General features: G+C 40.6%; 1 protein-coding gene across 1 annotated transcript in view; it reads right to left on the bottom strand.

Annotated features, from left to right (window-relative positions):
* Positions 1–13,032: 13,032 nt before the first annotated feature.
* CLINT1 (clathrin interactor 1) overlaps positions 13,033–26,939 on the bottom strand; it is a 76,464-nt gene continuing 62,557 nt past the window's right edge. The window contains exons 9-12 of the mRNA XM_037906214.2: positions 22,004–22,081; positions 16,345–16,637; positions 15,401–15,605; positions 13,033–14,880 (exon numbers count right to left, since the gene is read on the bottom strand). Of these exons, the coding sequence (XP_037762142.1) occupies positions 14,516–14,880; positions 15,401–15,605; positions 16,345–16,637; positions 22,004–22,081 (941 nt within the window). The 3' untranslated portion in view covers positions 13,033–14,515. The remainder of the gene's footprint in view (positions 14,881–15,400; positions 15,606–16,344; positions 16,638–22,003; positions 22,082–26,939) is intronic.

The raw sequence follows: 26,939 nt of genomic DNA, 5'->3' as shown, positions 1-26,939 counted from the left end.
ATTGGATACCAGAAAACTCACATCACTTTGATGGCTGGACAAGTAGAGCTGCCTGTAAATAGAATAATTTATTTAAGTAGGAACAAGCTAACGACCTAACATGTCCTCTATTGGGAGACTATTCTACTTCTTCCAGGGAGATAGCCTTTTCCCGTCATGGACTGTCAAGATCTGATCTGTTAAGTGGAACAATCCTCGGGCAGGCGGAGCAGGAAAAGCATGTGGGGCTTTCTGTGGAAGAACTGAGAGCACCAGCCTAACAGCATAAAGCAACAGGAAAAATGGCAAACCTGATACAAGGCAGCATCAGCAAAGAGAGAATACCAAACCACAGGCACTGCTGCTATCTAAGGTGGCTGTTAGGCTGTCTGTGCAGCATTAGTCCTGGTGCTACAGGCTGGAAGACCATGGGAGTGTACTCACTCCATAGCAGACCAGGTCCCCTTCCTGAAAGCATCCAAACCCACCCAGATCACCTCCATCCTGGTGTGTCGTTAAGCCTAAAGGGGATGGCTAAGAAGCACTCTTCCTTCCTCAGTCCAGACAGCATGGTGCATGACCCACCCCTCCCTAGAGCTCGGACAGGGTGCCCTCATGTATCAGTGAAGCCTGAAACAACCTTTGCAGAGACTCTCCAGACACTGGCTGAAGGTAGGAATAAGAGAAGATCCTTTGGCCCAAGCAGTGTCTCCATTTTAATTAATCTCAAAGTGTTTATCCAGTCGCACCCTCCTCCGGCTCCAGACATACAGCACAGTGTCACTGAGACCCACCCATACCACATTTTTTGAAGACTTTAGTCATTACCCAGCACGAACTTTCCATACAACTGTATTTATTCCCTTGAAAAGACCCATTTGTGTTTGAACAAAATAGTCAGACTGCTAAAAGGCCGAACAAATTCCAAAAACGGGCACCATGCATTACAAAATCCACTTGATCCTGACCCTCCGGCTGACTGTCGTTTTATGCACTGGCAGGATTTCCCAGGCTTTAGTTCTTCATGCCGCTAATGCTGGGGCGAGCTGTCCTTTCCCCAAAACCACCTACCCCACCTGGGGTTGCTCCTAGCACCTATGCTATCAGTAGGTCCTTCTCTGAGCGACTAACCCCCCTTCGGATTATGATCTAATGGCATCACCCTGAGTTCGGTAGGCAGCCTATCTTCAGTTCCCTTGAAAAGTCCACCCATCCACACTAGTTGCCTGATTGGCACCCTCTACCGTACATGTACTGATTTTTGTTATCTTAGGTCCTTGATGGGATTTTAAAAAAGACTAGATGAGTATCAACTAATCGCTTCTCCTTCACTGCTTCTGGCACCTGTGCCTGCCACTGCATGACTATAGCCACACAACTACCCCACCCTCACCCAATGGACCAGCTCCCACAGTGTCAAAGGGAGCAGACACGTGCACCTTCCTGGCCTGCTAAACAGACCTAGGATTTCCTGATGCTCTCTGACTTGCAACACCAGGAGCACAGAAGGGCCAAGCTGCTTATTAGCTTTGAAATGCCCCATTTCTTTTAACCACAACCTAAACATTCATTGCCTGGAAGATTAGGAAATGTATAGCAATCCCTCCAGGGCTCTCTTTGGGGTGAGTTTGTAATTAAACCTACCAGAACTACATGTTTGGATCAATGAATGTGTTTAGAAGCACATTCTCTCTGATCTCTTTTTTTGTGCCCACAATTGTCTGTACATTCACTTTTTCCACTAATGTTATTACCTTTACACACACATTTGGATGGAAGGAGGCACATTGGCTCAGTGAACAGATTCTGGGCACACTAGACAGCATTACAATCTACGGTGTAAATCTCAGGGTCAGTACTTTAACAATGGATTTTTGACTATCAAACTGCAGTGGTGCCTTAGAAGTTGTCCTGGTCGGTTTGCTGTTGCAATGTTCTAGTGACTTTCCCTGGTGTTTAATGCATAGCTCACATGAAATATATTCTGCAGAGAAGCTAGTGGTGAGAGTTCTAGAAGCCAGTGTCCTGGTTCTATCCTTGATTCTGCATCACATGGTACAATGGTTGGCTCTGTGGAAGCACAGAGCGTGGGGCCTGGTTCACTAGAAATAGATGTGTGTGTGTGTGTATACGTGCGCACACGTGCTACACAAACACCCACCCCTCCCTGGCAAAGATATTATACCTTCTTTAGTTTCATCTATGTGTCAGGACTTGGAATATGCTTCCAAAATGCAGTTCTAATGTTCGTGGTCTCACAGTGACTCCAGAGCAAAAATGCTGGACTTGCAAGTAAAATTATGTTTATTCTAAGTGCCAAACCACCTCAACCTGGGATCTGAACATTAAGCTGGGTTTATTCCACTGCCTGCATCACCAGCTGTACTAGAGGCTCTGCAGAACAGGTATACCCGCACTGCCCTTTGTAGAAGGAAGGGAGTGGCCCTCCCATTGAAAGCTGGTAGAGAATTTTGTTGAAGATACACAAAAATGCAGTCCAACACACCCTCTCCTAGCTGGGCTGGCTCCTGCAATGCTAATAGCAGTAAAAGAATACTGCATGTACTGGACTATAAATTACTTTTAACACTGCAGGGCCTAGTCAATAGAGCTAAAGCCAGCAGAGCATCTGGCCCTAGATCCATTGGGCCCACACCTAAACGTGCATTAGAAGGAGCTCCATTGCGGTCAATGGAACTGCAGCGGTGTAAAAAGGTGTTTGGATGGTAAACCATTGTCAGCCAAAAATGCTGTTTGTGATGCAGTGAAATTCATACACACAGACAACGCTACTAGGAAACCACATCCGGACTGGCTTCAGAAATTCAAAGCAGAAACAGAAATTTCCTCTTTAAAATCTCTCGCCTTATTCCTAGCTGTGATTTCAAAGGGCAAGGTCCTCCTCTGTGGAAGGGGCTCAGAACAAAGGAGAGACTGTATACAGGCATGTGAAGGAACTGAAGTCTAGTTTCCTGGCCTCGTGGAGTTTAACCCCTTATGCTCTCACCATGAGTTGTGTGCGCAAATCAAAAATTAGTGAACGATTTTGGTAACCCCCTGGCATCACCAACATTTTGTAAAAAGACTAATTGCCAAGAAGCGTATGCATGTGGGACCATTAGTAATTCTGTAGCTATGCAAATTAAAACAGTGATGTATGATTTATAGCTTTAATAATGTTCTGAAGGCTCTTAAATTTTAATCACTTGCAACATCCTTTTTAATATTCAATTACTTTATTAACTAATTAGGTCACTTGCTGAAAAAGCACATGAGGCTGGTGCTATTTTAATAGCAGCTGTGCATCACAAAATCTTTGAGATGGTGTAAAGGGTTTATTTATTTTAAACAGATCATTAAGATTCTGTCATTAATAAACCAATTATGAAAAAAGGCAAGAAACTGATAGGTGCCAAAAACGACACCAGCAATGTCCATAGGCTTATTCAGTTTCTGAACAGTCAGCGAGGTGCTGAAGTCAGATGGACCATCGCCACTGAAGTACTTTCCTCGGTGATTCATATTCCGCTGAGGAATTAGCTCCAAGGTACAGCTGGTTCACTGTAGATACACCTAGTACTTTTTGTACTAATTTAGATTCAACTACTGAAAGCGCCACAGGTTACTGATTCTGCAGCATCTGAAACCTTGAAAAGTAAACCCTTTAGAAGGACCCCCTCACTGCGTTACAGCCCTTTTGTATCCTTTAGAAATAGCGAACACAGGGCATCTTACTTGCATGGTGCATCTTAGTTCTGTTGGTCTGAGGCTTTAAAATTAAAGTAAAAACATTCCAAAGGAACAAAGGGGACTTAAGCAGCACTTTTGAAACTAGGGCTACGTCAAGATCGAAGCACCTAGGCTCCTGTGTCATTAAAAGTCAACAGGATTTTGACTCCTTTAGTGCCTAAGTCGCTTTTGAAAATTGGACTTGGGCTCCAGAGCCACATAGGTGCTTTTGAAAAAGTTACCTACAGCCTTTCATCAACGCTTGGCACACCCAACCCCAGGTCAGTCGTGACCCCAAGTTGTCACCGTCTTAAGGGTTGTTTGGTGCTCTCAGTCCAATCCTCCGTAGCAAAGTATCTATTCAGCTCAAAGTTCTCCATTTGGCGTCTTTGCTGACGGTCTCAGCCGAAGAGAGACGGGCTCAATGGATGTGGTCAATAAGCCACCTTCACCTTTAGAAGTGGCCCCTCGAGGTCAATTAAGACACACTCAGGTAAGGCAATGGACAATAGCTTACTCTGCCACTGGGGATGCTAAAACTATTCTGTAGCTAGAGAGGGGGCTTCAGGCTCCCAGGGGTTATCAGTCTGACCAGCAGGATTCACTCTTTGCAAAGTGTACATTTGCACATCTATGTGCCTTTTCCGGGGAAGTTTGGACTGGGCTTTCCCACAAAACACAATTAAATTCCCTGGGCTCCAGGGCTAAGATAAAATCAGTGTGTTCTTTACCTGCGCATATTGCATTGACCCAATTTTCACTACAATCACAAATATTTGCTGCCAATGGAATTTACGCTCCGACTTCCTTTGACTCACGTGACTTCTGGCCCTAGCTGGTAAATCAATCCTCTTCAGTTGCTGATGAGCAAATAGCAAAACTTGCTTTCAGTCTGCATCACACCACTCACTACCGTCTAGCAATAGAATTGTGGGCCTGTCTCTAGCTGGCATAGCTCCTTGTACCCTGCCATTGGAAAGTGACCTAATAAAAGGCAGTGATCCAATATTGGTTTTCAGAATGTGAGATAAATAAGTGGTGGGGAAAAATTGGAGTCATTCTAGCAGTAACTGTGGTTTAAATAATCTGTCAGTAATAACAGGGTTCCTTTCACCTATGGGCAGACTGGTGGAGTCTTTCAGGGCTTATGTAGTCCGGGAAGCAGTCCCCATTGCCAAAGAAGCTTGAGGTGTATAATGAACACAGGATGCTATGGAATGGGAAAGGTGTATCAGCATTCATTGGGGATGACCTGCAACACTCACTTGTGACTTCCCAGCTGCTAAATATTGTGCCTCTTATTCAGGCCAGACCTCTACACCCCACAATTGTGTATGACATATGCATGGACACAGTCCCACCAAAAAAAAAAATCTTAAGGAGTAGGAAATTGTCAGGACCCACAAGAAAACAAGAGACTGAATTGATAGCGAACAGCCCCCGAGCTCAAGTATTCACACTCCACCTAGTGGCAGAATTTAACTCTGCAAACAAGCTGACCATCAGTGTGGCGACTGTTATAAAACGACTGTAGTCAGTCATTTGTTTCAAATCTTAGGACCAGTGAGAAAAAAAATACATTACTCCATTCCTGAAGTAATGTCTCACTCCAACTAGCAGAGTTTAGCTTTAATTGTATGAGTGTCATGGTATGTGGGGAAAAGTAAAGTTATCAGAAGCAATATGCAGCAGATCTGTAGCAAATACATACAGCTTTGCTTCGGATTGAAACTTTTTCTCTTTTGTTTCTTGCTCACTAAATGCTACTGCTCATGAGGAAAGAGCAGTGCTGAGCTCAATGCCACTGCAATCATACTGACTTTAGTCACAGCAAAAATCCAGATTTTTCTATTTCACCCCAATCAGACAAGTTTCCCTACAAACTACTTTGTGAGCCAGAATTGGGAGTGACTTGGGGGCGAGAGATGTCTGTGTTCTAATCCCAGCCCCAGTGCAGACTCAGGCAAGCCACACACTGCCTCAGTTTCCCTCACCAGCAAAATATGAAAAATACACACCAATCTCACAGGGGGTATGTGAAGATTAGTTAGCACTTGAAGGAAACTGCTGATCAGTATTAACCATCTATCACTAATGGGAACCGGACTGTATCGCAGTGTTCCCCAGTACAGAACTGCACCTGTTTATCACTTTGCATCCAAAATCCCGAACAATCATCTTCTCGTATGGCTTATAGACCCATCTAGTCATGCACAGGAATTGGGCACTGGGTCACTCCGAGAGGATCTCTACAAGACAGAGCACTGGGTGCCTGAAACAATGCTAATCCTGTTTAGAATCCCACCAAGGCATGTTAGGAAGCAAAGGTGGGGGACGACATCATAGGAGGACAGCCACCATTCACCTTCTCCTGCCATGGATTGGTACGACACATGCTGCTACATATGCTGGATTCAGCTCTTGAGGTCAGGGATTTTAGGAATATAGCCATTGACACCTCCCAGTTCCTGCAGCCTTCTTTTCACAGGAAAAGAGGCTTAGTCTCTGAAATCTGCTGTGTTGATTTCACTCTATGAACACACTGGTGTGTCAGAACAGCTCCCGAGTGTTAGCATTCCACTTAGAAACCTGCAGTTCTCTGTCAAATAGGTAGGTTTTATTGCAGTTCCTGTAATTCCTGCCCCGTCATTTATTCATATGCTGGATTCCTATGTCTCCTAACTCATTTGTGCTGAAGAACAACTCCCAGCTTTGTAGAACACAGTCAGACAAAACAGAGCGTGGCGTTTGAACTAAAAGGTCACCAGTGCCCAGCACACAACTGGCACCAGGAGAAATAAGGAAAACAACGTGCAATAGAAACCACCACCAATGCTTTGTGACTTCAACCACCATCCCCTGCCGTCTCATGAATGGAAGCAGAAGCCCTGTTCTCCGGCACAAAGACACTGGTACCAAGGAGTTGATTCTTAGCCTCGCCAATGCGATTCAATGTGACAGTGACACTTCACAGCACAGTGCACCCAATCTCATTTGACGCTGACAAAGATTGTTTCTGCTTTATATCTATTGGTTTATTAATGGACTACAGCCTCTTAAGCAGATGCATATTCATTAGATAGCCAGCTGTTAGGAGGTTCCCAGATGTCGAATGTAGCTCTGTCTTGGAATGTAATTTTTTCCCCCCCTTATCATGAAGCAAAGCAATTGAAGCCCTATTAAAGAACCAGTTAATTACTAAACCAGTACCTTATGGCACAAGGGTTTTTTTTTTTTTAAATATAATTTAAATCTGCAAACTCTTGGGGACTGCTAAAAATTGTTTTAAAAGAGCCAATAAATAGTCCTATACCTGTTTATGTACATCATATACACAGAATAGGTAAAGAGTCCTACCAACTGTAAGTATTTATTGCTACTATGAGTGTAAAAAATTCAGATTTACATTTATCAAGGAAGGCTCTCGAAACCTAGTTAAAGACTCCTTTCTAATAAACATTTCCATTCAGTATAGTTTCCGGTATGGTTTTCCTCCTATTATTGTGTACAGGAACAACATAAAAATGGAGACTTTTTTTCTTCTACTTCCTTGAAGCTTTTAGATGTCTGAAGAGAAGCAAATCCCTTGCATCACATATGGCTAGCCACATCCTTGGTGAGCCAACAGGCTGTCTGTCCAAAATAACCTACAAACTCCTTAGGACAGGAAGTCCTATGTACATTAGCTGCACTCAATAAATGATTGTCTCCTTTACAGCCTTATTCTTCCCAATCCCTTTCAAGGCTTTTCACTTTAATATATTTTTTTTTTTTTAGTGTTTGTAAAGCTCTATGAATGTCTGAAAAATCAGCTCCAAAATACAAGCTTTCAATTTGTTTTTGAAACGTTACAGGAAAACACACACACACACACACCCCCCATATTAATATGTTTGCTCAAAACATTAGGTGAGCTCTGATTCTAACAATGTTAAGGGAAAATTGTTCACACTGATTCTGGATAATCTGGTGGAAACAGAATTGAAGTTTATAGACAGCTGGGCGTCATACCATTCTGCAGCAGAAAAAGGAACCAGAGACTCCAATGAACATCTAGTACAGTGGTTCTCACCCTCTTGAATACAGGAACCGCTCTCCCATTTAGCAACAGGGAAAGGGTATGGTGGTCACATTCCCCTTATGACTGTTTGCAACCTCCAGGTGTAATAGATAGTTTCTAGCAATCTATACATATTGGACTTCCATTTCTTTATCTTGTGCTTTCATTTCTTATTCTTTTATAGTCAAACACCAGAGCATTGGGAGACTGCTTCTCCTTCTTACTATTCCATCTGAAGTCAACCCTCAGATAAAGGAAACTAATTCATTGCTCAGCAATACAATACAAATATATCGGTAGTCCAAGAATATTCACATCTGGCCATCTCTCCCCATCAGTGCAAACTGACATTACTAGGTCTGTGATATCTAAAAGAGAAAAGCATTAACTTGATCATATTGTAAAGCTACTTTCTTTTCCTGTGGTCGTAACGCCTTAGTTTATTAGACTGAAGAAAATTTTTACATTTATTTTTCACTGTTTTTGCAACAAAGTCCTGTTTGACTTTGGTTTATAGTTAATTTCACTTCCAGATTCTCAGAATTGCAATGCTGAAGTTGCCAAAACTTTTAAGTAAGTGCGATTTAACCATTTTCCACTGGAACATTAAAAAAATGGAAACTAATATTGGCCTTTTGGTTTCACAGAGGTTTATTTTTGGACCAATTTTGAGAGAAGTGTCCCTTTAAAACATTTCCCCCTCCTCCACAAATACATTAAAACTATTAATCAACACCAGGTATGCAACTAGTGTAGGAGTTATTATAAATACTTATATACACACACTCACAGAGGAAGGCAGAGCCTGCAGAAACAAGTTCTTGGAGTAAGTGCCTCCAGGAGCAAAGACCTAGGAGAATAAAAAAGTCTTCAGATGTTTGTCACGCTGTTATTGTTGGTATCACCTTGTGTATAGGATGCCTGCCTGCATTATGTAAACGCTTCATTGATAAATCCCTCCCCTACCTCCCTCAGCAAGCTGCCTCAGACAGTTCCTAGCTGAAACAGATGCTGCTATAAATACCCTTGTTTAGCGGTTTTGAATGTAATTTTTCTTTTGTAGAACATACTGAATGCTCTGGTTATCCCTGAACCTGCATCTGTGCTGCAGTTTTACTTTGCAAGACTCTGGGTGCACACAACAGGAAGACGCATGTGTTTTTAAACGATCTCCTACACACAGAGCCAGATGTATGGGGACAGAGTCTACTGCCCACCATCCTTTAAAATCGCAATGGAGCTACCTGTAGATTGAGCAGCTATTCATTGTGAGGGTGGCAGAAGCTGGAGGTCACTGAGTGGTCAACAAAGCAGCAGGCAGAAGTTAGCTCAATTTGAAAACTCCATGCAGGGACACTTCTTTCCTACAAGATTGAAATGAATATGATTATGCAGACGTATTGGCACTGGTTGGGGCAGCCTAGGGAATGCTCCATGGCTGTATTTATTTACTTAATTTTATTTTTTAGCACCCAACCTGTGAGCACTTTCATCATGATTAATAGGTCATACAAAAGTTAGGACTGGATGTAAGCAGGAAAAAAAGCCAGCCCCTCCCTTACCAGTAATAATTCATCAACAGACTCACCATCTCATCAGCATATATAACCGACTCGTTAGCCACATATATGGTTTGGTGATAAAATCCAAATCCAATTGCAAAGTTAATAAAAAGCTATTGTACAGGTTCTATAATGTGTCAGTCATTTGGTTGCGTATTCAAAATCTTAAGTGACTGTACTAAGGAATAGGTGAATCAGATTTCATTTTTACAAGTTCCAGCTGTATTTATTTTATAAGATTGATTTAATCATGATAGTTTCCTAGAATGTTTTCCTTATCTTTACCTGTGTGAGCAATATAAAGAGTATTAAATAATGGTCTTTACATATTTCATATCCTGAAAATTGGCTGGTGGGACTTCTTAAATATGTGGTCACTACCTTTTCTAAAAACTTACAAAGATGTGTTTGTGGATCTGAGATTTCAGTTTTTCATAATACAGATCCCTTTAAAGAGAAGTGGAAACACTAATTTCCCTGCCTAATACTTCTACATTCATCCTCCGTAGTCTCTCCAACACCAAGACAGTCTTTATTGTGCATCCTTTATACTGACAAGGAAGTAAACCTCATTTTGTCAAGTTGTGTCAAAGCACTACCTTTGATCACTGTCTGCATGTATTCTCTTAACCTTTGTCTCTACACTTTGCATGCTCCTTGGGCTGGGACCAAGTTGCCTTTGGAAAATCCTGGATTATTTTGGACATTACCCAAACCAAGTAATCCCCTCCATCCACAGCTTTGGGTTAAATATGGGTCACCTATGGATTATGCTCATTCTTAAAAGCATTGTCAGATTTATATTTTTGCAGGATGGCAGGCGCTGCAACTATGGGCCTGATCCCAGTGAATTAAATGGAAATATTCCCATCAACTTCAAAGAGCTTTGAACTAGGCCCTCATTTGGCAATTTATGGCAAATATATTGATTTGTGTCACTTTTTTCTGTTAAAATGGCTTCAAAGGACTTTGGTTAGCATGAGGACTGCAGATGCGTGCGTGTGCCAGCTGCACGGGCTATCATGCTGCAAAGACATGAGAAACATCTCAGGAAAAAACATTCAACAGAGCATATCAAGAAGATTGAAAGATTCCCTCCTCTCCCAGCACTAGTGGGTATAACAGCTGAGTAACTTGAATGAAACTAAAAGCAGGCTGCAGAATTCTGCCCAGATTCCTCCATTTGCACATGTTCACTAGAGCTTCTCAGGCATGCTGTGCTGGGGTCATAAACCAACTCATGAAATGGAAAGAATTGCAGATTCCACGTAAACACGTGTATGGAAAAAAAGGTTGAACTTTGGGCCTCCAGTCTTCAACCATGTCTCAAAGGTAAACATTTAGGCCCTTCATATTTTGTCAGTACTTCTGAGGTGGAGGAAGAGGAAAACCCAGGTACAAGCTACAGCAAGCCTATTTCAAGGGATTGATACAGTTCTTGAGTTTTGTTCCTATACCAGAACAGGAAGATCCTGGCCAGCAAAGCTGCTCCACACAGGACGATAGCTAACACAGTGGTCCTTCGCAAGTTGTTTGCTCAGCCAGCCAATGACGGCTGAAGAACCAACTTCATTTTACCCCAGTGATCCTCAGAGGGAGGCTTGGGAGCCACAAGTGGCTCTTTAATGCGTCTCCTGCCATTCTTTGCAGCACATATTAAAACCACTGATTTAATTATTAACCAATCCAAAATATTAACCAATCAGGATGCTTTTACTATATTATCAACCAATTGTAGAATACTTGGTCAGTCATTTTAATACTGTGGCTCTTTTGGGTAATGTTGATTGCTGATTTGGCTCCTCAACCGCTGAGGTCTGAGTATCACTGCTGTACAGTAACATTTTTATTGCTCTCCCTAGGTGAATATCACCAGCGGAGGTGCTAGACTATATTGGTCACAAGCATTTTTACCCGTTGACTAACCCTGCAGATCTAGAGGACATGGTGGCTAAATTGCCGGTGGTCAGCCCACATCAGTGCTCCCAACAGGGGACATGGACTAGATGATCTCCTGAGGTCCCTTCCAACCCTGATATTCTATTGTGAGAACACATGCACTGAGGAGAGATTGAGACAGACTAGTGTAGGACCGGAACAGGAAGTTTCTCCTATCCTTTCACATGTGCATGTGTCATTACAACACATTGAAAATGTTAGGGTAAGAAAAATTAGTCAACTTGGTCATGTAACTGTCCGCAAACCAGTCTTGCTATTTTTAAAAGAAATGAGCAGAGTGGAATTAGACTTATGGCAAAGTTGGGAAACTTTATTAAAAAAAAACACACACATCAAAAAACCCAACTAAGTAGTACTAAATACATCAACCCGATAGCTACTAGGCTGCAGGCTGGGCAAACTGCTGGATTATTCTTGTGTTTATTAATCCTGGGAGTGCAGTGTCCCTAGAATTGCTTTTCATTACGGGGAAGCACCCAGGGTCACACCTCCCAGCATCTTCCTATATTTGCTCAGCATCTGCTTTGCACTATGAGCAGAACACTTTGTATGGTCCTATATGCAAACATTGGGCTGAAGTTTGCAGAGAAGTGCCCAGCCATTAAAAATGGATTCACTTGCTCCTTGGGCAGAGCCTTTAAGGATGGAAGAACCTCTTTGAGGTGTTCCAATGAATGTCAGGGAGCCAGGATATTAGCCCATGCCTCACCTTTTTCATAATTCTTTATGGACCAATAGCCTACTGTTGTGTTGGTCTATGCGAAGACTCAGTTCAGTATTAAGATTATGGTCTAAGGACAGAGGTATGAGATCTATGAAATGAGTAGGGTGGCTTCATTTGGAGCCATTCCAATCCACTGGCTACAAAAAATATCTTAGAAAAGAGGATTTATAATAGGGACCAGAGTAACCCCAATGAGTTAACTTCTAAAAGTAACTGAGAAACTAAGGCAAGGCCATAGATTCTATGTTCAGTTAAAAGACTGTCAGGCCCCATCCATAACAACCAGCCAAACTGAGTTTAAAGCACATCACTCTAAACAGCTGACTGTAGCTTCCAAATGTTTATACAGAGGACATTCATATTGACTGTGTTTGACGTTCTCAAGTTGTGACACAATCTAACAGTTTGGCCTGTATGTTTGGCTTTCTGTGCTTCTCCACCATACTCTCCAAAAATAATCTGTTCCCTCCGCCTGGCAATTCTGTTTTCCAAACCAGCTTGAATCGTACCATCTGTCACAAGTTCTGAAGAGGATTATTCCAACGAAGTTTAAAGGTTTCAAAATGGCAACTGGAGAGAAGATCTCTCTTGCTCATCCACTAAAGTCTGCCTTGATTACTTTGATGTAACAACACTTGAAAGCAACTATTCTTTGAAACTAATTTAAACACATTGAATTGTTGAAAGATTAAAAACCACAGTCAGCTAATTACACTCACTCTCATCTCTTATTCAGCAAATGAATCACTTTTCATTACCACTTAGCTGAAGTACATGAATTTCTGCCTAATTAGAAATGTTGTAGATGGAGCATTAGCAAGGCTGGAGTGGGTCAGGATATCTTGCCTGCTTCATTTTTAATTCCTAACAGTAGAGCCAGATAGGAAAGGCTGGAGATAAGAAGTCATTAAACAAATTTAAATTATTTATAAAAATTACTTTGCCCAAATTATAATTATTTTTTTTCCCAAACGCTCTTATGAACGTCAAATGGAATGAAAGGAAAAGCGGCCCAACACTGATTTTAATGACCATTTTAATGTTATGTATAACAGAACATTGTGCATACAATGGAAACAAAGTTTTATCAATTTAATAATAAAAAAGAAATCCAACATAAGAAAGGGGAGGTAATAAATTTCATACCTATAATATAGTGCTTATTCTCAATAATACTCCCAGCTTGTGAGTATAACCATGTCTTTGTATTCCAGACTCTAGAATCATGATTCATGTGTGAACTTAAAATGCAGAATTACAGCAGGAAAACAAAACCTTAATTAATTTCCTTTATTTTCATTAAATCAATAAAATCTTTGACTGCTACAGGTTTCCTTTAATATATATGTATTATATATATATATATATATATTTAACTCCTTTCTATTGGATTCCACCACTGCTAATGCCATATTTACACCAAAAAGTCACCAAATGTTGTATAAAATCTAAAATCCAATGCTGTTGGATTGACAAGGTTTAGAGATTTATATTAACTTAAAAGAATGTAGTTACCTTGTTACTTTTCTTTTTGTAAAGATTTTTTTTTTTTTGCCTTTTGACTGCTGCTGACACTGTAAACCAGTGGCTCCTAGGGTGTATGTGGCATGAAGTTGCCACTGAAATAGAACTGCAAAAAGTGTATATATGCTGGAGTTTTCTGAAAGGAAACCATAAAGCAGCTCCGGATGAAATCTCTCCCAATTCAGCACTGGGTATTAATTATATCAGTAAAGGTGTGAAAAGCCCCTAAACCTATTAATGACCAAATTGCTTAAAGAGGTTTTTACAATAAAAATTTGGATATTATAGCAGTGTTGCTGGAACATCAGCAAAAGTACATATATATATACACACACACACATATTTGTGTATATGTGTATATATATATTATATATACACACACGCATATACACACACACACACACCCCCCAACCACACACATTCCAGGTCCCTTTGAATTAGCCATAAGCACACATGTAAGCCTTTTTTTTGGACAAAAATATATATTCTTATAAAAAACTGATCATTGTACTTGAGTGACTTCAAATATGGACTCAGAGTGGTAGTAAAAGGAATGGCTTCAATTATGACAAAGCGATTCAGGGAGAGAAAAATCAAGCTCTTCAAGAAAAAAAAAAGAAAAGTATAAAATTAGATTCAAACAGATTTACCCAACACCCATTCCAGTCTCCCCACAAGTTTCAATGTTAAAATTGGTTCTTCCATCTAGAAAGGCTTTTGATGGTCTTGCTACAAAACAATGGCCTCTTAATTGCAAAGTCATCCAATTGATTCATCAGAAGAACCTTTCGTCTCCCCAGAGCTTGAATGCTAGGTGTTTCAAGCTTTTACAAAATAGCCTTTTGGTTCTTTATGTAGGTTCATTTTAATTAACTGATAAAAGGAAAAAGGTATTGATCAGTGTTCTCCATCCCATCCCCCAACTCTATTTGTGCAGCTAAAAATCCTTCATTCACTCTGACCAATTCTTTACAATCTTTATTTGCTAAAATTGGCAAAATTTGCAAAGGCATCTTGCTTGGGTTGCACAGTTCCAGGAGTCATAGCAGAGGTCATAGCTATAGTGGGTACCCCCATGCCCATTGTGCCTGTCAAACCCATTCCAGCAGCTGGCATCCCCATGTTCACATTCATTCCCATTATTCCCTGGTTCATCATAGGTGTGTTTCCCAAGGAGGTCATACCCATTGTACCCGTCATAACACTGGGCATCCCCATTCCCACAGGAATGGACCCTCCCATCAATGAACTTGTTGGGGATCGAACAGGCATCACGTTGGACTGGGAGTTGAGGCTCACGGCTGCAAAATTTTGAGTCATCACATTCACAGGTTGTTGCATATCTGCAGAAAAATAAAATACAATATTGTGACTTTACAGTGAAAGACAAAAGTTATATTTATGTTCTCTAGCCAGTTAGCCTACAAAAAATAATTAATTTCCACATCTCTTCCTTCTTCAGTTAAAGTTCAGAAAAGTCTAACAGTTTTACGATATGTCTTACACCCAGGTTAACTATTGCTAACAAATTGAGCTCTGAGGACAGACAGTTGATACCATCCATAGGAAGAGCTTAAGAGATGAGGGAGACCTAATGTGAAGATCTGGGAATGAAGCAAGCCTCTGCAGTTAGACTTGGCTTCACAGCCCTGAAACATTCCCGGGCTCATTCTTCTGGATCATGTTACGGTAACGGAGCTGCCAATGGTTAGAGGCAGTGTAGCAGATGAAAAATGGGGTTATGAATAAAATTAAGAGAAAAGGTGATCTAGTAAAGGGGTCTTTTTTTTAAAAGACATATTGGGAACATCTGTATAGCAGGTCATGCCAGTGAAGTATTATTAAATCAATGGGATCACTTACTCTGTTGCTGAATCATTGTATTAAGCGATGGCTGCTGAGGTTTGGAAGGCTGCATACCAGGTACTAAATTGTCCAAACTGATATTTACACTGGGATCTGACCAAGTGGATGGTAGAGTTTTGCTGGCATTTTTTTGGACCATCTCTGTACTCTGATTATAAAGAGGACTGGGCTTCTGCAGCATAGTGTTAACATTCTGCAAAGGCTAGAAACAAAAGAAACATTTTTTTTTTTTTAAATGATACCATTCACTCCCTAACATTTACTACTGCTGTGTCTAAGAAATAAACAGTTCCATCACATCATCATAAAGTACAACAAATGGTTGTTTATGTTTGCATATGAGAAGTTAAAAAGCCAAAGAGAAATGTCATCAGTTTTTATGAGACAAAGAGTTCATATAAAGAGTTCATCTCTTTCAAAGTAGTTTCCCCATCAGTTGGTATCTTGTTGGAAATGATCAGGATGGTATTTCATATGTTAGCACTAAGCATTTTGCATCAGTGCATTGTCTCTCAAAATCAGAGTTGCCTGGTGTCTCCCAGACCAGGTGCCCATTCTATTCTGGGCTTTTTGAAATGCATTTGTAGGTTTTTTGCACAAGAGTCAATGTGCTTTGGTTTCAACAGCCAATTACTTTCCACTGGAGTAACCGCTCTGTGTGTCAGGGCAACACACAGATGAGGGTGAGGACTGGTCCACCAGTTGCCTGACAATGTAGGCTGCGCACATATGCTATTGGGTTTTTTCATGTTCGAACTTTAAAACCTTCCCTCCCCCAAAAAGGATAACAGAGCATCTCAGATAGAGTGACCGAGTGATAAAGAAAGCATCTGAGAGCTACAGGCAACAAGGAGGTTTAAGCTAAAATAAGACAAAAACATTCTAGAACCTTTTCTTCACAGAGGAACCAGTCATTAAGGGATTGAGTAACAACAGCATACCTGTGACCTTGACATGGGTAGACCGATGCCCACCGCACTAGAGCTCATCATAGCAAAATTCATGCTTTGCGAAGAAGCCATGGTTGCTTGAGAGGAGCCCATCAAATCAAAGAGGTCAGTAGAATTTGAGGCAGCTGGAGGATGGCCAAGAGCTGGCTGCGAGCTACCAAAGAGCTCTAAAGCTGGCTGGGCAGTGCCTCCGAAGAGCTCTCCTGCTGAAGCACTGGGACATGGAGAGGCTTGGTTGAAGGCACTCCAGTCGCCAAAGTCTCCGTTCCCACTTGCTGCTGTACCTGGGGGTGAGGGAAGGAAGGTAAAAGATTTTGAAAGGCACAGAAAAACATCACATTCTCTGAACTGAAACAAATGAGACCTGATTTGTGTCCGTCCAGATTAACATCTGCAGGTAGAATCTCCATCTGGACATCATTCCTTCTCATGAATATTCCAACAGTTTTAACAAGGTAGCAAAGGAAATATGAAACACCCATGCACAGACAAAAAATTACATCTGATAATGTGTCACCTATGGACCTGGATGAGTGGGACACAGGTTTCCTTCAACTAAGTTTGCAGCATCCAAATACTTCTAAACAGACACTGGAAAAGTAGATTTGAGGTTCTGTCAAAAGCAGAGCTAGAAGTTTAAGAATCAAAACTTGCCAGTACTTTAATCCAATGCTCTGATATTCTCAATAGAGCCATGATCCCATCTAATGGGTATCATCCAGTCATTGTACATGAGAGGCACAATTTCACTGTCATAGTAAAGCATACAAGAAAACAGCCATTTGTTCAAAACTTTTTAATTACATATAATTAATAGTTTTTGCACAACATAGGAACATAGTGACACTGAGTGGGGATACCAATAAAACCAAGAGCTTTCAAAACAGATTACCAGAGGGTCCTTATCTTACTCTGTTGCCTGCTAACATCATAAGTAATATTTCCCCCGGGCTATGAGAATACATGATGCTTTGATATGTACCGGTTTCAGATTGCATGCCCCAATGCCTACATACAGACCAGCGAGCCCAGGATATGACAGGATCATTACTTCCATTTCCTTACCTTTCTAAGGATCAGTCAAACCACTGACATCAAAATAAGTTTCCTTCACTTACAGGAAAAAAGTAAGTTACAAGAAACATCATGGGTAACATTTTATAGTGAAAGTTATTTAAAATATCCCAAAAGCTGTGGTGTTTATTGTGGTTTTGTTTTTAAAGGGCCACAATCTTCTAGAGTTTTTTTGGTTTTGTTTTGGTTTTTTTTTTGGGGGGGGGGGCATTGCATAGGTCAGATTTTTGGTTATGTGGCTAATGTTTTACAGGTCTGGATGTAGTAGATGAATATCATTCTTCTGGCACATGAAATGCACAGGAATGCTTTATTTGCTACATGGATGCACAGCTTAGAGGGAACATTTCCACCATGCGTAAGAATTATGATATTCCCCCGTAGGATTGATGAAGTTCTCACTCCCAGCTAGGCCACAAGCAATATCCCTGCAGTAGGAAAAGAGCTCTGAACTCTAATGAATGATTAAATCAACTCCACTTCCCCTTGCAAGAGCAAAGGAAGAGGCTCTGATTGAGATTTCACGGATTTCAAAGTTACTAGACCTATGCACCTGGCTAGGAGTCCCACCCATACACCTGGCTATTTCCTAGAGCTGTATTTTGTCTAGTCAAAACCAAGGGCAATAATATTTTACACTCCATGTAAATGCTTCAACACCTGTGTGATCAAACCTGGTTTTAATTACCTTTACCTTCACGCGTGTGTTAAAATTTAAGTAATGGAAAAGGGGGCAGGAGGAAAGAAGCGAGTTAGTTTACAAAATCCAAGCACTACCAGCAGTTTTAATGCAAGAAATGGACTAATTGTCATTAGCTCAGGGCCTTACTAGAACGTTTTGCTTTCATTTCTCTTACAAAAGGGACCGTATTGGAGTATTTCAATTCGTACTGCATATTAAAGATTTAAACCCACTTTAAAGTATTCCTGATGGACAAGTAAACACTGAAACTGCTGATTCTATGTGTATTGCATGCACATCTCTGAACACACAATAAGAAAAAGTGGGGTAAGAGGAGAAGGTTTTGCCCCCCTTTTGGGGAACTTGATCAAAGATGATTAATCCAGGAAGAAAGGATTACTAGAGGGGCTTATATTGTTAGAGAATGATTAATTATTTCACAAGACTCCTGGCCCCTTGTATAATGGTGATCGGTATAGATTAATCATATTAATGCAGATAAAGGATTGTGTCATTTAGGCTGTATTCATACACAAATTATTTGCATAGTAGGCAGCTTTATACTTATAAAAAAGAACTTTATTTTGAATAAGTATCACAAGTAAGGAAGCCTGTACAATTAGGACAGTGCTGTTTTTTTCCTGCCGGTTGAAATATTAAAGGTGTGTTAACCCACAGATGCCCAATACAGCTTTGCTAAATGTAGCAAATAATGCAAAAAGATTCCCAGGTGCTGATCTGCAGCCAATTTGCCAAGAGATTTACTAATCTGACATAGAAATGTCTTCATTCCTTCTGGATTTACTCCTATACCCCTAGCTGATGCACAACTCCCAACTGCCTCAATAGAAGAATTAAACCCTTTTTTATTGTAGCTCCATACTTTTTGGTCAACCGCAAATACATGTATTTAGCAACATTGTTAAGTTGGCTCCTGCAAGTGGCCGAGCACCCTCAACTCCTACTGGAAGGCTGAGCTCAGAAAAACAGAAGTTAAGAAAGAAGAGATTTTAAGTGGTCAGCTCCAACACACTTTGCTAGCATAAGACTGTTCACTCTGGTTTGCTTACTGCTACGTTGTTCAGAATAGTTTTAAGCATCACAAGCGACGTGGGCTCCATTTCCCTTGAGAAACCACTCCCCAGCATGATATTTCATTATGGATACATTCTCCTTGTTAGAAGGAAGGGCTGTTCTCTCTTACTCCTAGATATATTTCTTGTGCCCCTATAAACAGTTCCTTCCCCTCCTTGGTGTTCATATCTTTCCAATACTTGTAAACAAGTTGTCATTTAGCTAAGCTATGAAAGACCATTGATCAGTTGTAGCCCACGAATATGCATAAGCATCTTCCACTGAAGACAAAGTTATGCCAGAGTACTGAGGGCATAACTTGGCCTCATGTCAGTCCTTCCAGGTGTAACTCCTATTCCACCTGGAGGTTTTGAAATCTTGATAGTATCCCCCTTGACATCCATCAAAGCCAATATACCTTCGTCTCTCCATTTATACTATACAAATGTTTTGTTAATCTTGGAAGACAAGTGGGATTTTGGGTATCTTTAGGGATTATCATTCGTCCTGCATAGGTGGGCTGTTATTCCTCATTGCATATGAGCCTAAATTTTTGGTTTTATTTGTTAGACTTTTATAGGTGAATTGTTTATGGGAGTGTGTGTGGAGGTGGAGTTATCCTGAGGTTAAATTCCAATTTGCCAATGTAGTATTCAGTCTGAGCTTTGGGCTAGGTCAAATATTGTTATTTTCCCCCAGAATTTCCAACATACTAAAATCCCTTTGTATGTGTCCTCATGGACATTCACAAGCCTCCCAACTAAGTATTCTCTCATATTCCAGGATTAATACAGTTGCTATGCTACGCCAGTCCTGGAAAGGATCCCTGAAGCCAGTGTTCCCTCTAATTTTACCCACTCATGTGTGGATTGAATTTTGTTATGTACACCAATATGGAGGTGATGTGTGACACATTACCTCCACACTGGTGCACGTAACAAAATTCATGTGCTGGGGGTGGGGCCAAGGGGTTCGGAGTGTGGGAGGGTGAGGGCTCCGGCTGGGATTACAGGCTCCCGGGAGGGGCCAGGGATGAGGGGTTCAGGGCTGGGGCAGAGGGTTAGGATGCAAGGGGGGGGAGGGGAGGGAGGGCTCCGGCGTTCAGGGTGCAGGCTGCCCTGGAGCTATGGCGGGGAGAGAAGACTCCTCCTAGCTCTCTATCCCCGCAGCAGGGCTGGGGCCACAGGGGAGGCGCCTATCCCCCGGCAGGTGTGCGCGCACGCGCGCCTCTCCCCCAGCCGCAGCAGGTCTGGGGCTGGAGGAGGCATCTCTCCCCGCCGTGGCCCTGAGCGGCTGCGTGGCCACGCAGCTTAGAGGGAACTTAGCCTGCAACACCGCTGAACAGTTCGATACATTGTTGTTTGTCATTACCATGTGTTTAGGGCCCTTCAATCACTTTTCAGTCCGTGGCTGTGCTCACAGTTAAGCAACAGAAATTTGTTTTTGAAGACAGACTATCAAATACTTTTCTGAAATACTGCTGTCCCACTCAGGCAATTTTTTAGAGCGCTTGCTTGTATCTGAAAAAAGTTTGTGAACTTTTGACTGGAAAGATCAGGAGAAAGGCTGCCTTTTCTCAGAGAAAAAAGTTTGTCAGATGATCTTACATAAGGCATTAGAACATTTTGATGAACAGTGATTAGATGTATCAGTTAGCGATTCGTTCCATCAATAACAGCCAAGAAAGCATGAAGAGTTCGCCAATGATTTTGGAAACACAAATACGGTCACTGGGAGCACTCAGCATACCACTAAGACTCCTATTAAAAAAGCTCCCCCTCCCCATTTCCAAGTATTATAAAAACCATGTTTTTACTGTGGAGTTTTTTCTGATGTTTAATATGTGTTTTTCACCTGGCACGCTACACCCACAAAACTTGGAAGTGTTGAATACCTTGAGTAAGTTTTAGGGTGGAAAATCAAGACAATAAAAGCCACATCTTATTTTGTTATGGTTCAAGAGAGACCATAATTCCAAATGTCAATTTGTAAGGAATTCTACTTTCACTAAAACAAAGTTATGCCTGAAGTTCCCACTGGTACAGAGTTTTATGAAATAAGGCCCTCACAAATTTCAGAATCAACTATATCTGCTATTGCCAAGAAGTGGGGTTCTCGCTTTCTGTCTGCAACATACCACAGCTGTGTTTTCATGGACTATTTAAGTACTTAAACCTTACGCCAACACAAAGATGAAATTTAAATACTGATTTGTATTTGTAATATTTGTATTTGTAATACAAACTCTCCTCTAAGCCACTTGACATCCAGGGTGGACAATGATATTAAAAGCAACTTGGGAATCTGAATCACTTTGAAATGAATGAAGGGGGAGGGTAAAGACTCATCTAAATTTCCGTTATTAGCCTCCATTTTTTCTGACTATTTATGTACTATTTCTCCTCACTCCCTGTCTCCTTCTGATGGAAGTGACTATGAAGTCTGCCAATTGCCTCTAAGATATCTTCTGAATTTATAGCAACATTGCTAAGGGATGCTTCTCAGCAATGCAGCGTGCATCAAATAAGGCAAAATAGGGTTCTAACCCATACCCATTAAAAGGAGTACAGAAGAATCATTTATCAAAACCAGAAAGCTGTCCTTTATTTATCCTCAACTGTGTGAAAATACCCATAAGAGACCCAAAAAGCTATCAAGCACCACTGAAGTGAGGCATGTGGCTTTCTTGGTCAAACTATACAAACACAAACCAGCCCCAGGAAAGGGAACTGACTGCCAATAATGCCACAAAAAGGAAAATGGCTTCATTCCCTTCTCCTCATCCCTAATGGCAGCTTTTCAGTCAGTAAATTATCCTACCTTGTGGTGAGGGGAAACTTGCTGAGGCAGCAGCAGAGCCAAAGTCAGCGAATCCTCCAAACGGGTCAGTCGATCCACCTAGATGAGAGGAATCACAGTGTTCTTACAGGATTGTGGAGATATACCCTGCTCAATGAACTTGACAAGGGCTTTCTGTAAGCTGCTTTCAGGCGTTCCATTTTATTTTTAAACCTCTTGCATTTGGCAGTCAGAGGTTGTTGATTCTGTCGTATGTCTGTACCATTTTTTGTGGCTTTATTACCACCACCACTCTGTATTTATATGAGCCTAGACAAATTGGATTCTTCTTGCCTATGCTGCAGATCTAGCTGATTGTGCTTTGCCATATAGGTGGCGGGGAAAACAATAAAGATGCAAGTTCTGTTTCACAATTCATTCTAAAATAGTAATTTATACACCGCAATGAAGCTTGAGAGATCAAACTGGCAGGAGATGGTGCTGGTAGGGTATAAACAACTAAGTAATGGGAGGATTACAAAATTAAAACTTGAGAAGCAAAAAATATCAAAATAAATACTTTGTTACTGGAGGAATCCTTAATTTATTATGCTGCTTACCATGAAAAATTAAGAAACATAAAAACTAAATATAAGACGACTTAAAGCATGAATGATTCTGCAATGATCTTGGTATCAAGATTTCAAGGACAAAGCTTGCATTGGTGTTCATTTTTTATAAGTTTGCTTTCTCTCTAGAGCAACAACATTGAAGTCCCAGCCATGCATTTGTAAGCTACCAGATAAATTATTAACTTTTGAATACAGTATTGTAACTATTTTTCATTAAAGCATATTCAACCCAAACTAGAAAGAAAAGGAAAAAAGCTCTAATAATTATATTTGGGACAACAGAATAGGCAGAAGGCTAATTGCTTAGTCCAAAACACACTTTGCTTTACATTGTAGTTTTGATCACTTCTTTCCCCTACAGCTTTTAAGTGGCTATTGTAATGGCCTAAAAGTACCAAAAAGTTGACCTTATTTTTGTTTGTCCTTAAAGATTTCACCTCTGAACAGTCACACCCTGAGAAGTAGCAGCAGCAGTTCAATTATTGTGCTTTTAGTGTTATGCGTACATTATATAGGTTACATCACAGCTGCTTAGCCTGCAGTGCTTAGAAACTAGCCAGGTGGGACTGGAACATCTGTGCTGCACTCAAACACCACCAGGGACAGCTTCCAACATCTGGTGCCATTTCTGAATTGTCTTATCGCTGCAAGACATTCTGCCCCATCTGCTACTCTCAACTGGGTTAATTAAACTAGAACTATCTCCTTTATAATAAACGGCTAGCAGTAATAAAAGGAACAATTCACTTTCTAATACATGTGTACTTGTATTTTTTTTCAATTTTTTTTTATTGTAGTCAATATCAGAAAGGCATGACTGTTTTTCAAAGGGGATATGGTCTCTACCTGAAGAATGTGTATGATTTGATATAAAGCAGCAAATAAAGAGAAAGGGAAGACCATGCGTCTCTGAATTCCCACAGAAGGTTAATTCCATTGTAATTCCTGTACCACTCTTTTTAGAAAAGGAGACAGGAAATTTCAGTCGGATGATGATGCTGTCCGAACAAATGCAGTAGAATTTATATAAAACTATTTGTTTAGTCTGTTGTATTTTGATATAAAAACCTTGCATTGGATATAATGTAAATGTGGGAGGGAGGTGGCATGAGCCAGTCAAATATCAGAGTTGGAAACTAAGTGAGAAGATCAAACTTACTGGGTCTACTGCAAAGGAAACACTTTAATAGTAATACCTCATTTGCTTCCTGTTAAGGAAGGTGAAGATTTGATCTTTTTGTATACAGAACATACAATGCAAGTTCTGTATTCTCCTATGTCAAACCACCTCAAGATCAGCTGCTTTCCTGACAAGCCTAAAGAGGTAACCCATAGCCACAGCACTGACTAACCCCCTCACTTTGAACCCAAAAGATGTAAAGGATTTCTGAATATTCTTCAGGTCTTTTGTCTCAATGGTCATTCTTGCCAATTTTCTCTCTCTCATGTGCCTGTTTCATTTTCAGATTGAACACTAAGCTAAAGAGGAAAGCAGCAGAACCTAGACAGATAGCAACAAAAGCTGCTCTCAATGGAAGAAGCCTTTGGCCTAGAATTAAACTGAGTCTCCAATAATCCGGGCACTGTCTTGTTGGTGTGACTTCTCTATGCAAGTCTGTCTTTACACCGTCTGTAAACAGGATGTAACTTACTTGGGCAACTTTAGTAATTTGTAAGTCTCAAATTTCACCATCCCTTTCCTGTACTGTAAAGCTTGCTCAGTGTTCCCTCATCTCAGGAGAAACAATTACAGCACCTACTACACTGAAAAATACATATAGATGAAGAGTTGTTTAGCAAACGCCTCCACAGATCCTTGAACTCATAGTATTTCCCTGCCAATTTCTTTACAGGGGAGATCAAAGGCTGCTTTTGACCCCTCCACTATGTCTTGTGACCCAGGAAATGTTCCCACACCCTGTGCTGCAAGGAACATATTGGTCATCACAAGCGACCTGCATGTGAAGGACAGTGCTAATCTTCACAACATGAGCTATCCTCAAAGATTCCCACAGGAGATCTGTCGCTATAAATGAACTCTTTCCATCTGCCTTCACAGGGCAGCAAGGAGATTATTTACAATGACCAGCTGGTAATATGCCTCTTCTCAATACCACTCCTCAATGCTGCTGAAGAAGGGAAAAATTGCTGTACCACTGTAGAGCAACAAAAAGAATCAGAAGGTCAGATGTGCTCAAATGTGGAGAGCTCCATTTGTTTGAAAAGCAAGGAGTCAGTTTAAAAGTGAAAAATTCCTCAGTTTAGAATTTTTTAAAAACAACTCTCTCTCTCTCTATATAAATAAATGGGAGATTATACATATACAGTGTGTGCTTGTGTATTTTTTATATATCTCCCATTAAAACTGGATTTAAAAGGGAAAGAATAAAGTGTTACAAAATAGGCTTTTTACAAAAAACCTGACAGAGGGTATTTCCAAGGATAAAGGGGCAAGGTGGAAGACAATGTGGATTCTGCATCTGGAACATATCAGAATGGCCACAGATCTCAGCATTCCCAAAATGCATGCCTCACTCATTTACCTTTCCCTCAATAAAGGCAAATAAAAGTTAATGTATGAAAACTTTAAAGATCTCTGGGAAGCGGGAAGGAAAGAAACTTAAGACAGATACTAATTTAAAATAAATAATAAACTAGGTTGTCTGGTGAGTACTATGGGTGCTGTTTCTACCCAGCATCACTGCTTTGTCACCCATACTATTTTCAAGATCACACCATTACTGCACAAGTAGTATCTCAGATATTTATCAGATTTGACAGTTATTTCATGAATGCGTAACAAGTCCAAACTAAACAAGTTTGCACTCTTTTGGTAAGTGACATTGTGCAATGCAGCAGCATTGAGATTGTGCCACATCGTTCCTGGCTGCTAAAAGTGTAATCCTTTACTGAATTTTCATGCACTTATGGATTCATAAATAACCCACAAAGTTAGGAATTAAATACATTTTAAGTTTTATGTAAATCTTATACTATTATATCTAGTTAATGATTATGCATCATCCACAAAGCTATTAGCCTTTGGTTTGGGGCAAAACTAGGAAGCGTGGCCTTAAAAAAAACAAACGTATCATATAAAAGAGTAACAAGTTATTTGAAAAATTGTAAATTTGTTTTGATCAATACAACTGGAAAAGCTGCAATCAATTCACAGAATTTAAATATTATAACCCAATCTGCTAAGGGGAGGAGGCTCATTCAGCACCACTATAAGCTACTACAAATGCTACAAGGAAAGAAGCACTACCAAGGTGCCCCATGTTACACAGAAACAGTAGCTTGTGTTAATTAGTAAAATTTCTGTTTGCAATTGAGAGAGAAACCTTCTCTCAAAGGTTTCTTGCCAACTAAAAGGGTCACATTGGTGCTTAATTCTCTGTTAAAATTGATCTTGATACAGAGGAAAAAATTACATCCACATTTGACCACCTGAATCCTCCTCCAGTTAACTCTTTGATTGTCCCATTAAAACACCCTAGATACATGACAAACTCCCTTTAATAGTTTATGATCCACTGTTTTAACTGTGGCTGGCATGAAGGTCTGTAGCATAACAAGATTTTTTAAAAAAAATTATATTCGATCTCTCACACCCAACTCAGTTTTGTACTTTTGTAGGCAAGTCACTGAACTCTAAAGCTTGTCTAAAAGAGTTACTGTGATTTCATAGTTTAGTGCTAGTGTGGACATGAGTGAACTTAAATTTCAGCTTAGTATTTAGAGAATAATTCACCATAAATTAATTGAACAGAAATGTAACTTCAGAGTGAGTTTTTTGGCATTAGGGTTGGGGTTATCCAGGGGTCATGAGAAGATAAAAGAAATGAGTTTGCTTTTGCTGTATACATTAGATGTGGCTAGTGAATGGAGGACATCCATTTCTATAGCTGCCTATCCCTTAACTTGTAACATGAGAAACTTAAAGCTGACTGGATTGTGCTTGCTTTTAGAATTAATTATAAATAACTCTGCATTATAATCCATGCAGTTTCTGACAGACTGATTTAGTGGCTAATCTTTATGATTTGCTAAGGTTATTATTAATCCTATGTACAGTAAAAGCAGTGTTATCTAGCACTTTACCAACCGGACAGCTTTATAAACCGGCATTTCTGATCTTCATTGAAAGTCCGGTTTATAGTCCAGTTGGCACTGGGTCATCAGCCTCCCTACGTGGCTCAGCATGGCTCCCCAGAAGCGGCGACATGTCTCTGCTGCTCCAAGGCAGAGGCGCAGCCAGGCATCTCTGCACACTGCTCTGGCCCTGTCCCAAGCGCTGGCTGCGCAGCTCCTGTTGGCAGGGAACGGTGGCCAATGGGAGCTGA

This window comes from Chelonia mydas, chromosome 8 (assembly GCF_015237465.2).
Source record: "Chelonia mydas isolate rCheMyd1 chromosome 8, rCheMyd1.pri.v2, whole genome shotgun sequence".
Taxonomy (NCBI): Eukaryota; Metazoa; Chordata; order Testudines; family Cheloniidae; genus Chelonia; species Chelonia mydas.
Note: the sequence above shows the minus strand (reverse complement) of the source record. Positions and strands in the feature narration are given on the sequence as shown.